Source organism: Seriola aureovittata, chromosome 23 (genome assembly GCF_021018895.1).
Source record: "Seriola aureovittata isolate HTS-2021-v1 ecotype China chromosome 23, ASM2101889v1, whole genome shotgun sequence".
Classification (NCBI taxonomy): Eukaryota; Metazoa; Chordata; class Actinopteri; order Carangiformes; family Carangidae; genus Seriola; species Seriola aureovittata.
This window is the reverse complement of record NC_079386.1, coordinates 19,138,052-19,154,892: the sequence shown is the minus strand read 5'-3', so window position 1 is coordinate 19,154,892 and position 16,841 is coordinate 19,138,052. Positions and strand designations below refer to the sequence as shown.

Below are 16,841 nucleotides of genomic sequence, written 5' to 3'. Positions count from 1 at the left end.
TTTCATTCATTATGTTTTTACACTTTTTATTTTCTTCTTTGTGTCATAAAAGCTGGTCAGAGTTCAGACAGACAGAGTTTCATATCACATGTAGCATGAGACTTTACTGGTGTTTAAGGAAGTTTCACTTCAACATTTAAACCTTCCAGTCGAGGCCAAAGAGGAAATATGGGTTTGACATGAAGCAGCGAGGAGAGGAAGAGCTGGAGCTGCAGAGTCCCGACTGAGAACAGCTGCTACTGGCTTCCTGCTGCAGCGTGAGAGCTGGAGCTCAGCCAGGGTTGGTGGTTGGTGGCTGCTCTAACAGCTTCTTCTTTAGTAGCTTCCTCTCATTTCCACATTTTGGGCAGAAATATAAAAGTCTGTGTGATTGCAGATGTCACAGTTTCCAGGTGGATGTTGTCCAATGAGATGTAAGGATGAATCCAGTTTGGTGTGACCTAATCTTAATCTACTGATCAAGCTCTACTTCTTTTCCACTCCAGCCTCCTGCTGGATCTGAATCCTGCTCCTTGATTTTGTGTCAAATAAACGATTCAGTTTGTGTTTTACTGACTGGTGCAGGCAGCTGTTTGCTCTGCTTTTAACCCACGTTCAGCTAATTGATCCGCTGTTTCATTCCCCATCGTTCCTATATGAAAACTTCACTGGTTTTCCCAAACTAATGATTCTATATAAGAAGTGAAATATTTCATGAAGAATATCTGGTTTACATTTTGAAGAAGTCAGTTTTAAATGAGCAGAAAGACGTCAAACTGTCTATGAATGAGCACAAAGTTCAACACGTGTAGAAAAATAAAGTGAATAATAACTTCCTCTTCAGCTTCAGCAGCGACAGCACTCTGCACAAGGAAGGAAACTTTCAAATTGATTGGAGAATAAAGTTGAAAGGAAATTTGAGAAGAATCTGCTGCAGATGAAGACCATGTGATACGATTAGAAAGCCTCAAAATAACAACTAAATAGACGTCAGGGCAGAATTGCTGCAGGATTAATAGAACCAAATTTACTGATCAACATGTGACCACACTGATCAATACTGATCAATAGTGAGTCTGCAGACTGTAACAGTCAGTAGGACTGTCTTCATCCATCGTCCATCAGCTGCTTCACCTCCATTTTCTCTCTGGTCCAAAGTCAGGATCAATGATCAAAGATCAATCAACAGGCCAATCAGACTGATCGATCAGACCAATCAAACGGATTAATCAACAGACCAATCAGACTGATCGATCAGCCATCAGAGGAGTTGGATCAGTGGAGCTGCTTCTGTTCCTGAAGTCGACTGTTTCGTCTTTGACCTGAGTTCTCTCTGTGGAGGAGACAGAAGACAGTGAGACAGAGACAAACAACCAGAGACAAACAACTAGAGAAAAACGACTGGAGACAAACAACTAGAGACAAACAACCAAAGACAAAAAACCAGAGACAAACAACCAAAGACAAACAACCAGAGACAAACAACTTACCAGAGACAAACAACCAACCAGAAACAAACAACCAGAGACAAACAACCGGAGACAAACAACCAGAGACAAACAACTAGAGACAAAAAACCAACCAGAGACAAACAACCAGAGACAAACAACCAGAGACAAACAACCAGAGACAAACAACCAACCAGAGACAAACAACTAGAGACAAACAACCAGAGACAAACAACTAGAGACAAACAACTAGAGACAAACAACCAGAGACAAACAACCAACCAAAGAAAAACAACCAGAAACAAACAACCGGAGACAAACAACGAGAGACAAAAAACCAACCAGAGACAAACAACCAGGGACCAACAACTAGAGACAAACAACCAGAGACAAACAACCAGAGAGAAAAAAAACAGAGACAAACAACCAACCAGTGACAAACAACCAGAGACAAACAACCAGAGACAAACAACCAGAGACAAAAAAACGGAGAAAAACAACCAAAGACAAACAACCAAAGAAAAACAACTAAAGACAAACAACCAAACAGAGACAAACAACCAACCAGAGACAAACAACCAACCAGAGACAAACAACCAGAGACAAAAAACTGGAAACAAACAACCAAAGAGAAACAACCAGAGACAAACAACTAGAGACAACCAACCAGAGACAACCAACCGGAGACAAACGACCAGGGACAAACAACCAGAGACAAACAACCAACCAGAGACAAACACGCAGAGACAAACAACCAACCAGAGACAAACAACCAGAGACAAACAACCAACCAGAGACAGACAACCAGAGACAAACAACCAACCAAAGACAAACAACCGGAGACAAACAACCGGAGACAAACAACCGGAGACAAACAACGAGAGACAAACAACCAACCAGAGACAAACAACCAGAGAAAAACAACCAGAGACAAAAAAACAGAGACAAACAACCAACCAGTGACAAACAACCAGAGACAAACAACTACAGACAAACAACCAGAGACAAAAAAACGGAGAAAAACAACCAAAGACAAACAACCAAAGAAAAACAACTAAAGACAAACAACCAACCAGAGACAAACAACCAACCAGAGACAAACAACCAACCAGAGACAAACAACCAGAGACAAACAACTGGAGACAAACAACCAGAGACAAACAACCGGAGACAAACAACCAAAGACAAACAACCGGAGACAAACAACCAAAGAAAAACAACCAGAAACAAACAACCAGAGACAAACAACAAGAGAAAAACAACCAAAGAAAAACAACCAGAGACAAACAACCAGACAAACAACCAACCAAAGACAAACAACCAACCACAGACAAACAACCAACCAGAGACAAACAACCAGACACAAACAACCAACCACAGACAAACAACCAGAGACAAACAACCGGAGACAAACAACCAGAGACAAACAACTAGAGACAAACAACCAACCAGAGACAAACAACCAACCAGAGACAAACAACCGGAGACAAACAACCGGAGACAAACAACTAGAGACAAACAACCAACCAGAGACAAACAACCAGAGACAAACAACCAGAGACAAACAACCAGAGAGAAACAACTAGAGACAAACAACCAACCAGAGACAAACAACCAACAAGAGACAAACAACCAGAGACAAACAACCAGAGACAAACAACTAGAGACAAAAAAAAACGGAGAAAAACAACCAGAGATAAACAAGAGACAAACAACCAGAGACAAACAACTACAGACAAACAAGAGACAAACAACTAGAGACAAAGAACCATAGACAAACAAACAGAGACAAACAAACAGAGACAAAAAAAACCAGAGACAAATAACCAGACCAAACAAACAACCAGAGACAAACAACCAGACACAAACAACAAGAGAAAAACAACTGGAGACAAACAACCAGAGACAAACAACCAGAGACAAACAACTAGAGACAAACAAGCAGAAACAAACAACCGGAGACAAACAACCAGAGACAAACAACCAGAGACAAAACAAACAAGCAGAAAATAATAAACAAGCAGAAACAAACAACACTGACCTTTGACCTTGAGAGTCACTGTTGTCCCTCTCAGTAAGTCTCCGTCCTTGTAGACTGTACAGGTGTAGTATCCTCTGTCTCTGACTGTGAGGTGTTTCAGGGTCAGACTGAGGTCTCCAGTTCTCAGTGGATCTTCCTTCATCTCTGTTCGGTCTCTGTAAACCTGGTTCTGTTCTTCAGGTCTGTCAGAACCGTTCTGATACACATGGACCTTCCTGTCGTAATCGTCTATCCACTCCACTCTGACGTCTCCAGACAGGTGAGCTGTGGTCTTGAAGGGCAGCTGGACAGACTCCTCCCCCTCCTCCACCTCCTTCACCTCCACCTCTTGACCTGAGAGGAGAACAAAGCACAACATGAGCTGCACAAACAGCAGCAGCAGTTTTTAATCTCTTTATTGAAGGATTACAAAGTTGTAGAGAAACCTGAAGGACAGAACCAGATCAGACCAGAAGGGAACAGGGGACACTAATCTAGAAACTAAAAGCAGGTGTTGAAGGTGTTGGACACCATCAGAGTCTTGATGCTGTTGGGATTGTTTTGTCTTTTCTTTGTCACATTTACACTGATGGATGAAAACTGACCATTGAAGAGAAGAAGAGTTCAAGTCCAAAAATGTGTGTTGACAAACAACCAACCAGAGACAAACAACCAGAGACAAACAACTAGAGACAAACAAACAACTAGAGACAACCAACCAGAGACAAACAAATAACCAGAGACAAACAACCAGAGACAAACAACCAGAGACAAACAACCAGAGACAAACAAACAACAAGAGACAAACAAACAACCAGAGACAAACAACTAGAGACAAACAAACAACCAGAGACAAACAACTAGAGACAAACAACCAACCAGAGACAAACAACAAACCAGAGACAAACAAACAGAGACAAACAACCAAAGACAAACAACCAACCAGAGACTAACAACTAGAGACAAACAACCAACCAGAGACAAACAACCAACCAGAGAAAAACAAACAACTAGAGACAAACAACCAACCAGAGAAAAACAAACAACTAGAGACAAACGAACAAGAAATAAACAACCAGAGACAAACAACCAGAGACAACCAACCAACCAGAGACAAACAAACAACCAGAGACAAACAAACAACTAGAGACAAACAACTAGAGACAAACAACCACAGACAAACAAACAACTAGAGACAAACAACTAGAGACAAACAACCAACCAGAGACAAACAACAAACCAGAGACAAACAAACAGAGACAAACAACCAAAGACAAACAACCAACCAGAGACTAACAACTAGAGACAAACAACCAACCAGAGACAAACAACCAGACACAAACAAACAACCAGAGACAAACAACCAAAGACAAAACAACCAGAGACAAACAAACAAACAGAGACAAACAACCAACCAGAGACAAAACACCAGAGACAAACAACCAGAGACAAACAAACAACTAGAGACAAACAACCAGAGACAAACAAACTAGTGATCCACCAACATGTCTTTTCAGGGCTGATATCGATCATCAGTAATCAATGAGATTGATAGCTGATATTTGGACCGATCAGCCAACACAGACCTCCTGCTGTATGAGGACAGTCACTGTGGCGTCCAGGTGTTTGTATTATTCTGTCCACCCCGTTTCTATCAGTGAAAGTAGGTAAATAAGAGAAACAGCTGTATAATGTCACACATCCTCCACAATGATCATCAACATCTGTCTGAAACGGTTTTAACACCTTCATGAAGGAGGATTTACTGCAGGACTGTTGCATTAGACTCCATCAGTTTAATGTTCCTAATAAACTGATCACTGAGTGAATATTAGTGATTATCAGCTGTAATCACAGACTGTAAAGAGCCTGACTGGAGTTAACTGCTGGATTTCTGTTCTCACCTGTGAACTGACTCACCTGGTGACATGAAGATGTTCTTTATTATTATTATTATCACCAATAAGATGTTTGACCCCGCCCCTTTTAAAATGTCACACAGTCACACGTTTACTCAAAGATATTTGATTTAATCGGTTAAAAGAAATAACGTGATAATAGATCGACACCTAAAACAAACAACCAGAGAAAAAAAACACACTGACCTTTGACCCAGAGAAACACTCTCGTCCCTCTCAGTAAGTCTCCGTCCTTGTAGACTCTACAGGTGTAGTCTCCTGTGTCTGTGACTGTGAGGTGTTTCAGGGTCAGACTGAGGTCTCCAGTTCTCAGTGGATCTTCCTTCATCTCTGTTCGGTCTCTGTAAACCTGGTTCTGTTCTTCAGGTCTGTCAGAACCGTTCTGATACACATGGACCTTCCTGTCGTAATCGTCTATCCACTCCACTCTGACGTCTTCAGACAGGTGAGCTGTGGTCTTGAAGGGCAGCTGGACAGACTCCTCCCCCTCCTCCACCTCCTTCACCTCCACCTCTTGACCTGAGAGGAGAACAAAGCACAACATGAGCTGTATAAACAGCAGCAGCAGTTTTTAATCTCTTTATTGAAGGATTACAAAGTTGTAGAGAAACCTGAAGGACAGAACCAGATCAGACCAGAAGGGAACAGGGGACACTAATCTAGAAACTAAAAGCAGGTGTTGAAGGTGTTGGAGACCATCAGAGTCTTGATGCTGTTGGGATTGTTTTGTCTCCTCTGTCTTTTCTTTGTCACATTTACACTGATGGATGAAAACTGACCATTGAAGAGAAGAAGAGTTCAAGTCCAAACATGACTGTTGACAAACAACCAATCAGAGACAAACAACCAGAGACAAACAAACAGAGACAAACAACTAGAGACAAACAACCAACCAGAGACAAAACACCAGAGACAAACAACCAACCAGAGACAAACAACCAGAGACAAACAACCAACCAGAGACAAACAACCAGAGACAAACAACCAACCAGAGACAAACAACCAACCAGAGACAAACAACCAACCAGAGACAAAACACCAGAGACAAACAACCAACCAGAGACAAACAACCAGAGACAAACAACCAACCAGAGACAAACAACCAACCAGAGACAAACAACCAACCAGAGACAAACAACCAACTAGAGACAAACAACCAACCAGAGACAACCAAGCAGAGACAAACAACCAGAGACAAACAACCAGAGACAAACAAATAGAGACAAACAACCAGAGACAAACAACTAGAGACAAACAACGAGAGACAAACAACCAGATACAAACAACCAACCAGAGACAACCAACCAGAGACAAACAACCAGAGACAAACAACCAGAGACAAACAAATAGAGACAAACAACCAGAGAAAAACAACTAGAGACAAACAACGAGAGACAAACAACCAGATACAAACAACCAACCAGAGACAAAACACCAGACACAAACAACAAGAGATAAACAACCAGAGACAAACAACCAACCAGAGACAAACAACCAGAGACAAACAAACAACCAGAGACAAACAACCAGAGACAAACAACCAGAGACAAACAAACAACTAAAGACAAACAACCAACTAAAGACAAACAAACAAAAAGAGACAAACAACCAGAGACAAACAAACAACCAGAGACACACAAACAACTAGAGACAAACAAACAACAAGAGACAAACAAACAACAAGAGACTAACAAACAACCAGGGACAAACAAACAACCAGAGACAAACAAACAACAAGACATAAACAACCAGAGACAAACAAACAACAAGAGATAGACAATCAGAGACGAACAAGCAGAGACAAACAGCCAGAGACAAATAACCAGAGACAAACAAACAACCAGACAAAAAACTACTAGAGACAAACAAACAACCAGAGATAAACAACCAACCAGAGACAAATAACCAGAGACAAACAAACAACCAGAGACAAACAAACAACCAGAGACAAACAACCAGAGATAAACAACCAACCAGAGACAAACAACCAACCAGAGACAAAAAACTAGAGACAAACAACTAGAGACAAACAAACAACAAGAGACAAAACACCAAAGACAAACAACCAGAGACAAAAAAACAACCAGAGACAAACAACCAGACACAAACAAAATACCAGAGACAAACAACCAGAAACAAACAACCAGACAATAACAAACAAGCAGAGACAAACAACCAGAGACAAACAAACAACCAGAGACAAACAAACAAGCAGAGACAAACAACCAACCAGAGACAAACAACCAGACACAAACAACCAACCAGAGACAAACAACCAACCAGAGACAACCAAGCAGAGACAAACAACCAGAGACAATCAACCAGAGACAAACAACCAGAGACAAACAAATAGAGACAAACAACCAGAGACAAACAACTAGAGACAAACAACGAGAGACAAACAACCAGATACAAACAACCAACCAGAGACAACCAACCAGAGACAACCAAGCAGAGACAAACAACCAGAGACAAACAAATAGAGACAAACAACCAGAGACAAACAACTAGAGACAAACAACGAGAGACAAACAACCAGATACAAACAACCAACCAGAGACAAACAAACAGAGACAAACACCAGAGACAAACAACAAGAGATAAACAACCAGAGACAAACAACCAACCAGAGACAAACAACCAGAGACAAACAAACAACTAAAGACAAACAAACAACAAGAGACAAACAACCAGAGACAAACAACAAGAGACAAACAACCAGAGACAAACAACCAGAGACAAACAAACAACTAAAGACAAACAACCAACTAAAGACAAACAAACAAAAAGAGACAAACAACCAGAGACAAACAAACAAAAAGAGACAAACAACCATAGACAAACAAACAACCAGAGACACACAAACAACTAGAGACAAACAAACAACAAGAGACAAACAAACAACAAGAGACTAACAAACAACCAGAGACAAACAAACAACCAGAGACAAACAGACAACAAGAGATAAACAACCAGAGACAAACAAACAACAAGAGATAGACAATCAGAGACGAACAAGCAGAGACAAACAGCCAGAGACAAATAACCAGAGACAAACAAACAACCAGACAAAAACTACTAGAGACAAACAAACAACCAGAGATAAACAACCAACCAGAGACAAATAACCAGAGACAAACAAACAACCAGAGACAAACAAACAACCAGAGACAAACAACCAGAGATAAACAACCAACCAGAGACAAACAACCAACCAGAGACAAAAAACTAGAGACAAACAACTAGAGACAAACAAACAACAAGAGACAAAACACCAAAGACAAACAACCAGAGACTAACAACCAGAGACAAAAAAACAACCAGAGACAAACAACCAGACACAAACAAAATACCAGAGACAAACAACCAGAAACAAACAACCAGACAATAACAAACAAGCAGAGACAAACAACCAGAGACAAACAAACAACCAGAGACAAACAACCAGACACAAACAAACAAGCAGAGACAAACAACCAACCAGAGACAAACAACCAGAGACAAACAAACAACCAGAGACAAACAAACAACCAGAGACAAACAACCAGAGATAAACAACCAACCAGAGACAAACAACCAACCAGAGACAAAAAACTAGAGACAAACAACTAGAGACAAACAAACAACAAGAGACAAAACACCAAAGACAAACAACCAGAGACTAACAACCAGAGACAAAAAAACAACCAGAGACAAACAACCAGACACAAACAAAATACCAGAGACAAACAACCAGAAACAAACAACCAGACAATAACAAACAAGCAGAGACAAACAACCAGAGACAAACAAACAACCAGAGACAAACAACCAGACACAAACAAACAAGCAGAGACAAACAACCAACCAGAGACAAACAACCAGAGACAAACAACCAACCAGAGACAACCAAGCAGAGACAAACAAACAACAAGAGATAGACAATCAGAGACGAACAAGCAGAGACAAACAGCCAGAGACAAATAACCAGAGACAAACAAACAACCAGACAAAAAACTACTAGAGACAAACAAACAACCAGAGATAAACAACCAACCAGAGACAAATAACCAGAGACAAACAAACAACCAGAGACAAACAAACAACCAGAGACAAACAACCAGAGATAAACAACCAACCAGAGACAAACAACCAACCAGAGACAAAAAACTAGAGACAAACAACTAGAGACAAACAAACAACAAGAGACAAAACACCAAAGACAAACAACCAGAGACTAACAACCAGAGACAAAAAAACAACCAGAGACAAACAACCAGACACAAACAAAATACCAGAGACAAACAACCAGAAACAAACAACCAGACAATAACAAACAAGCAGAGACAAACAACCAGAGACAAACAAACAACCAGAGACAAACAACCAGACACAAACAAACAAGCAGAGACAAACAACCAACCAGAGACAAACAACCAGAGACAAACAACCAACCAGAGACAACCAAGCAGAGACAAACAACCAGAGACAAACAACCAGAGACAAACAACCAGAGACAAACAACCAGAGACAAACAACTAGAGACAAACAACGAGAGACAAACAACCAGATACAAACAACCAACCAGAGACAACCAAGCAGAGACAACCAAGCAGAGACAAACAACCAGAGACAAACAAATAGAGACAAACAACCAGAGACAAACAACTAGAGACAAACAACGAGAGACAAACAACCAGATACAAACAACCAACCAGAGACAAACAAACAGAGACAAACACCAGAGACAAACAACAAGAGATAAACAACCAGAGACAAACAACCAACCAGAGACAAACAACCAGAGACAAACAAACAACTAAAGACAAACAAACAACAAGAGACAAACAACCAGAGACAAACAAACAACCAGAGACAAACAACCAGACACAAACAAACAAGCAGAGACAAACAACAACCAGAGACAAAAAAAACAAACAACCAGACAAACAACCACCAGAGACAAACAACCAACCAGAGACAACCAAGCAGAGACAAACAACCAGAGACAAACAACCAGAGACAAACAACCAGAGACAAACAAATAGAGACAAACAACTAGAGACAAACAACGAGAGACAAACAACCAGATACAAACAACCAACCAGATACAAACAACCAACCAGAGACAACCAACCAGAGACAACCAAGCAGAGACAAACAACCAGAGACAAACAAATAGAGACAAACAACCAGAGACAAACAACTAGAGACAAACAACGAGAGACAAACAACCAGATACAAACAACCAACCAGAGACAAACAAACAGAGACAAACACCAGAGACAAACAACAAGAGATAAAAAACCAGAGACAAACAACCAACCAGAGACAAACAACCAGAGACAAACAAACAACTAAAGACAAACAAACAACAAGAGACAAACAACCAGAGACAAACAACAAGAGACAAACAACCAGAGACAAACAACCAGAGACAAACAACCAACCAGAGACAAACACCAGACACAAACAACAAGAGATAAACAACCAGAGACAAACAACCAACCAGAGACAAACAACCAGAGACAAACAAACAACCAGAGACAAACAACCAGAGACAAACAACCAGAGACAAACAAACAACTAAAGACAAACAACCAACTAAAGACAAACAAACAAAAAGAGACAAACAACCAGAGACAAACAAACAACCAGAGACAAACAAACAACTAGAGACAAACAAACAACAAGAGACAAACAAACAACAAGAGACTAACAAACAACCAGGGACAAACAAACAACCAGAGACAAACAAACAACAAGAGATAAACAACCAGAGACAAACAAACAACAAGAGATAGACAATCAGAGACGAACAAGCAGAGACAAACAGCCAGAGACAAATAACCAGAGACAAACAAACAACCAGACAAAAAACTACTAGAGACAAACAAACAACCAGAGATAAACAACCAAAGAGACAAATAACCAGAGACAAACAAACAACCAGAGACAAACAAACAACCAGAGACAAACAACCAGAGATAAACAACCAACCAGAGACAAACAACCAACCAGAGACAAAAAACTAGAGACAAACAACTAGAGACAAACAAACAACAAGAGACAAAACACCAAAGACAAACAACCAGAGACAAAAAAACAACCAGAGACAAACAACCAGACACAAACAAAATACCAGAGACAAACAACCAGAAACAAACAACCAGACAATAACAAACAAGCAGAGACAAACAACCAGAGACAAACAAACAACCAGAGACAAACAAACAAGCAGAGACAAACAACCAACCAGAGACAAACAACCAGACACAAACAACCAACCAGAGACAAACAACCAACCAGAGACAACCAAGCAGAGACAAACAACCAGAGACAATCAACCAGAGACAAACAACCAGAGACAAACAAATAGAGACAAACAACCAGAGACAAACAACTAGAGACAAACAACGAGAGACAAACAACCAGATACAAACAACCAACCAGAGACAACCAACCAGAGACAACCAAGCAGAGACAAACAACCAGAGACAAACAAATAGAGACAAACAACCAGAGACAAACAACTAGAGACAAACAACGAGAGACAAACAACCAGATACAAACAACCAACCAGAGACAAACAAACAGAGACAAACACCAGAGACAAACAACAAGAGATAAACAACCAGAGACAAACAACCAACCAGAGACAAACAACCAGAGACAAACAAACAACTAAAGACAAACAAACAACAAGAGACAAACAACCAGAGACAAACAACAAGAGACAAACAACCAGAGACAAACAACCAGAGACAAACAAACAACTAAAGACAAACAACCAACTAAAGACAAACAAACAAAAAGAGACAAACAACCAGAGACAAACAAACAAAAAGAGACAAACAACCATAGACAAACAAACAACCAGAGACACACAAACAACTAGAGACAAACAAACAACAAGAGACAAACAAACAACAAGAGACTAACAAACAACCAGGGACAAACAAACAACCAGAGACAAACAAACAACAAGAGATAAACAACCAGAGACAAACAAACAACAAGAGATAGACAATCAGAGACGAACAAGCAGAGACAAACAGCCAGAGACAAATAACCAGAGACAAACAAACAACAGAGACAAACAAACAACTAGAGACAAACAAACAACCAGAGATAAACAACCAACCAGAGACAAATAACCAGAGACAAACAAACAACCAGAGACAAACAAACAACCAGAGACAAACAACCAGAGATAAACAACCAACCAGAGACAAACAACCAACCAGAGACAAAAAACTAGAGACAAACAACTAGAGACAAACAAACAACAAGAGACAAAACACCAAAGACAAACAACCAGAGACTAACAACCAGAGACAAAAAAACAACCAGAGACAAACAACCAACAGAGACAAACAAACAAACAACCAGAGACAAACAACCAGAAACAAACAACCAGACAATAACAAACAAGCAGAGACAAACAACCAGAGACAAACAAACAAGCAGAGACAAACAACCAGACACAAACAAACAAGCAGAGACAAACAACCAACCAGAGACAAACAACCAGAGACAAACAACCAACCAGAGACAACCAAGCAGAGACAAACAACCAGAGACAAACAACCAGAGACAAACAACCAGAGACAAACAACCAGAGACAAACAACTAGAGACAAACAACGAGAGACAAACAACCAGATACAAACAACCAACCAGAGACAACCAACCAGAGACAACCAAGCAGAGACAAACAACCAGAGACAAACAACTAGAGACAAACAACCAGAGACAAACAACTAGAGACAAACAACGAGAGACAAACAACCAGATACAAACAACCAACCAGAGACAAACAAACAGAGACAAACACCAGAGACAAACAACAAGAGATAAACAACCAGAGACAAACAACCAACCAGAGACAAACAACCAGAGACAAACAAACAACTAAAGACAAACAAACAACAAGAGACAAACAACCAGAGACAAACAAACAACCAGAGACAAACAACCAGACACAAACAAACAAGCAGAGACAAACAACCAACCAGAGACAAACAACCAGAGACAAACAGCCAACCAGAGACAAACAACCAACCAGAGACAACCAAGCAGAGACAAACAACCAGAGACAAACAACCAGAGACAAACAACCAGAGACAAACAAATAGAGACAAACAACTAGAGACAAACAACGAGAGACAAACAACCAGATACAAACAACCAACCAGATACAAACAACCAACCAGAGACAACCAACCAGAGACAACCAAGCAGAGACAAACAACCAGAGACAAACAAATAGAGACAAACAACCAGAGACAAACAACTAGAGACAAACAACGAGAGACAAACAACCAGATACAAACAACCAACCAGAGACAAACAAACAGAGACAAACACCAGAGACAAACAACAAGAGATAAAAAACCAGAGACAAACAACCAACCAGAGACAAACAACCAGAGACAAACAAACAACTAAAGACAAACAAACAACAAGAGACAAACAACCAGAGACAAACAACAAGAGACAAACAACCAGAGACAAACAACCAGAGACAAACAACAAGAGACAAACAACCAGAGACAAACAAAAAGAGACAAACAACCAGAGACAAACAAACAAAAAGAGACAAACAACCAGAGACAAACAAACAAAAAGAGACAAACAACCAGAGACAAACAAACAACCAGAGACACACAAACAACTAGAGACAAACAAACAACAAGAGACAAACAAACAACAAGAGACTAACAAACAACCAGGGACAAACAAACAACCAGAGACAAACAAACAACAAGAGATAAACAACCAGAGACAAACAAACAACAAGAGATAAACAATCAGAGACGAACAAGCAGAGACAAACAGCCAGAGACAAATAACCAGAGACAAACAAACAACCAGACGAAAACTACTAGAGACAAACAAACAACCAGAGATAAACAACCAACCAGAGAGAAATAACCAGAGACAAACAAACAACCAGAGACAAACAAACAACCAGAGACAAACAACCAGAGAATAACAAACAACCAGAGACAAACAAACAACCAGACACAAAAAACTAGAGACAAACAACTAGAGACAAACAAACAACAAGAGACAAAACACCAAAGACAAACAACCAGAGACTAACAACCAGAGACAAACAAACAACCAGAGACAAACAACCAGACACAAACAAAATACCAGAGACAAACAACCAGAAACAAACAACCAGAGAATAACAAACAACCAGAGACAAACAACCAGAGACAAACAACCAGACACAAACAAACAAGCAGAGACAAACAACCAACCAGAGACAAACAACCAGAGACAAACAACCAACCAGAGACAACCAAGCAGAGACAAACAACCAGAGACAAACAACCAGAGACAAACAAATAGAGACAAACAACCAGAGACAAACAACTAGAGACAAACAACGAGAGACAAACAACCAGATACAAACAACCAACCAGAGACAACCAACCAGAGACAAACAACCAGAGACAAACAAATAGAGACAAACAACCAGAGACAAACAACTAGAGACAAACAACGAGAGACAAACAACCAGATACAAACAACCAACCAGAGACAAACAAACAGAGACAAACACCAGAGACAAACAACAAGAGATAAACAACCAGAGACAAACAACCAACCAGAGACAAACAACCAGAGACAAACAAACAACTAAAGACAAACAAACAACAAGAGACAAACAACCGGAGACAAACAACCGGAGACAAACAACGAGAGACAAACAACCAACCAGTGACAAACAATCAGAGACAAACAACTACAGACAAACAACCAGAGACAAACAACCAGAGACAAAAAAACGGAGAAAAACAACCAAAGACAAACAACCAAAGAAAAACAACTAAAGACAAACAACCAACCAGAGACAAACAACCAACCAGAGACAAACAACCAACCAGAGACAAACAACCAACCAGAGACAAACAACTGGAGACAAACAACCATAGACAAACAACCGGAGACAAACAACCAAAGACAAACAACCGGAGACAAACAACCAAAGACAAACAACAAGAGACAAACAACTAGAGACAACACAAACAACCAACCAGAGACAAACAACCAGAGACAAACAACCAGAGACAAAAAACCAACCAGAGACAAACAACCAAAGACAAACAACCAACCAGAGACAAACAACCAGACACAAACAACCAACCACAGACAAACAACCAGAGACAAACAACCGGAGACAAACAACCAGAGACAAACAACTAGAGACAAACAACCAACCAGAGACAAACAACCAACCAGAGACAAACAACCGGAGACAAACAACCGGAGACAAACAACTAGAGACAAACAACCAACCAGAGACTAACAACCAGAGACAAACAACCAGAGACAAACAACCAGAGAGAAACAACTAGAGACAAACAACCAACCAGAGACAAACAACCAACAAGAGACAAACAACCAGAGACAAACAACCAGAGACAAACAACTAGAGACAAAAAAAACAGCGACAAACAACCAGAGATAAACAAGAGACAAACAACCAGAGACAAACAACTACAGACAAACAAGAGACAAACAACCAGAGACAAACAACCAGACACAAACAACAAGAGAAAAACAACTGGAGACAAACAACCAGAGACAAACAACCAGAGACAAACAACTAGAGACAAACAACCAGAAACAAACAACCGGAGACAAACAACCAGAGACAAACAAACAAGCAGAAAATAATAAACAAGCAGAAACAAACAACACTGACCTTTGACCCAGAGAAACACTCTTGTCCCTCTCAGTAAGTCTCCGTCCCTGTAGACTCTACAGGTGTAGTATCCTGTGTCTGTGATTGTGAGATGTTTCAGGGTCAGACTGAGGTCTCCAGTTCTCAGTGGATCTTCCTTCATCTCTGTTCGGTCTCTGTAAACCTGGTTCTGTTCTTCAGGTCTGTCAGAACCGTTCTGATACACATGGACCTTCCTGTCGTATTCGTCTATCCACTCCACTCTGACGTCTCCAGACAGGTGAGGTGTGGTCTTGAAGGGCAGCTGGACAGACTCCTCCCCTTCCTCCACCTCCTCCACCTCCACCTCTTGACCTGAGAGGAGAACAAAGCACAACATGAGCTGTATAAACAGCAGCAGCAGTTTTTAATCTCTTTATTGAAGGATTACAAAGTTGTAGAGAAACCTGAAGGACAGAACCAGATCAGACCAGAAGGGAACAGGGGACACTAATCTAGAAACTAAAAGCAGGTGTTGAAGGTGTTGGAGACCATCAGAGTCTTGATGCTGTTGGGATTGTTTTGTCTTTTCTTTGTCACATTTACACTGATGGATGAAAACTGACCATGTCGTCCGTTTTCATCCACAAGGATCATCTCTGATCTGCAGATGAATCTCAGCTCCTCGCAGCATTTCACACACATGTTCAACATCACAGCAAAACACTGACACACAAACATTCATCACAGTTCTGACAGTGTTGATCAGGAGGAGTGGTTGGTGTGCTCAGAGGGACAGGTGGACACAGAGGACAG

At 40.5% G+C, this 16,841-nt stretch overlaps 1 protein-coding gene across 1 annotated transcript in view; it reads right to left on the bottom strand.

Annotated features, from left to right (window-relative positions):
* Positions 1-16,841, bottom strand: part of LOC130164929 (uncharacterized) — a 33,772-nt gene continuing 16,931 nt past the window's right edge. The window contains exons 8-11 of the mRNA XM_056369927.1: positions 16,068-16,400; positions 5,553-5,885; positions 3,469-3,801; positions 1-1,312 (exon numbers count right to left, since the gene is read on the bottom strand). Coding sequence (XP_056225902.1) covers positions 1,221-1,312; positions 3,469-3,801; positions 5,553-5,885; positions 16,068-16,400 — 1,091 coding nt within the window. The 3' untranslated portion in view covers positions 1-1,220. The remainder of the gene's footprint in view (positions 1,313-3,468; positions 3,802-5,552; positions 5,886-16,067; positions 16,401-16,841) is intronic.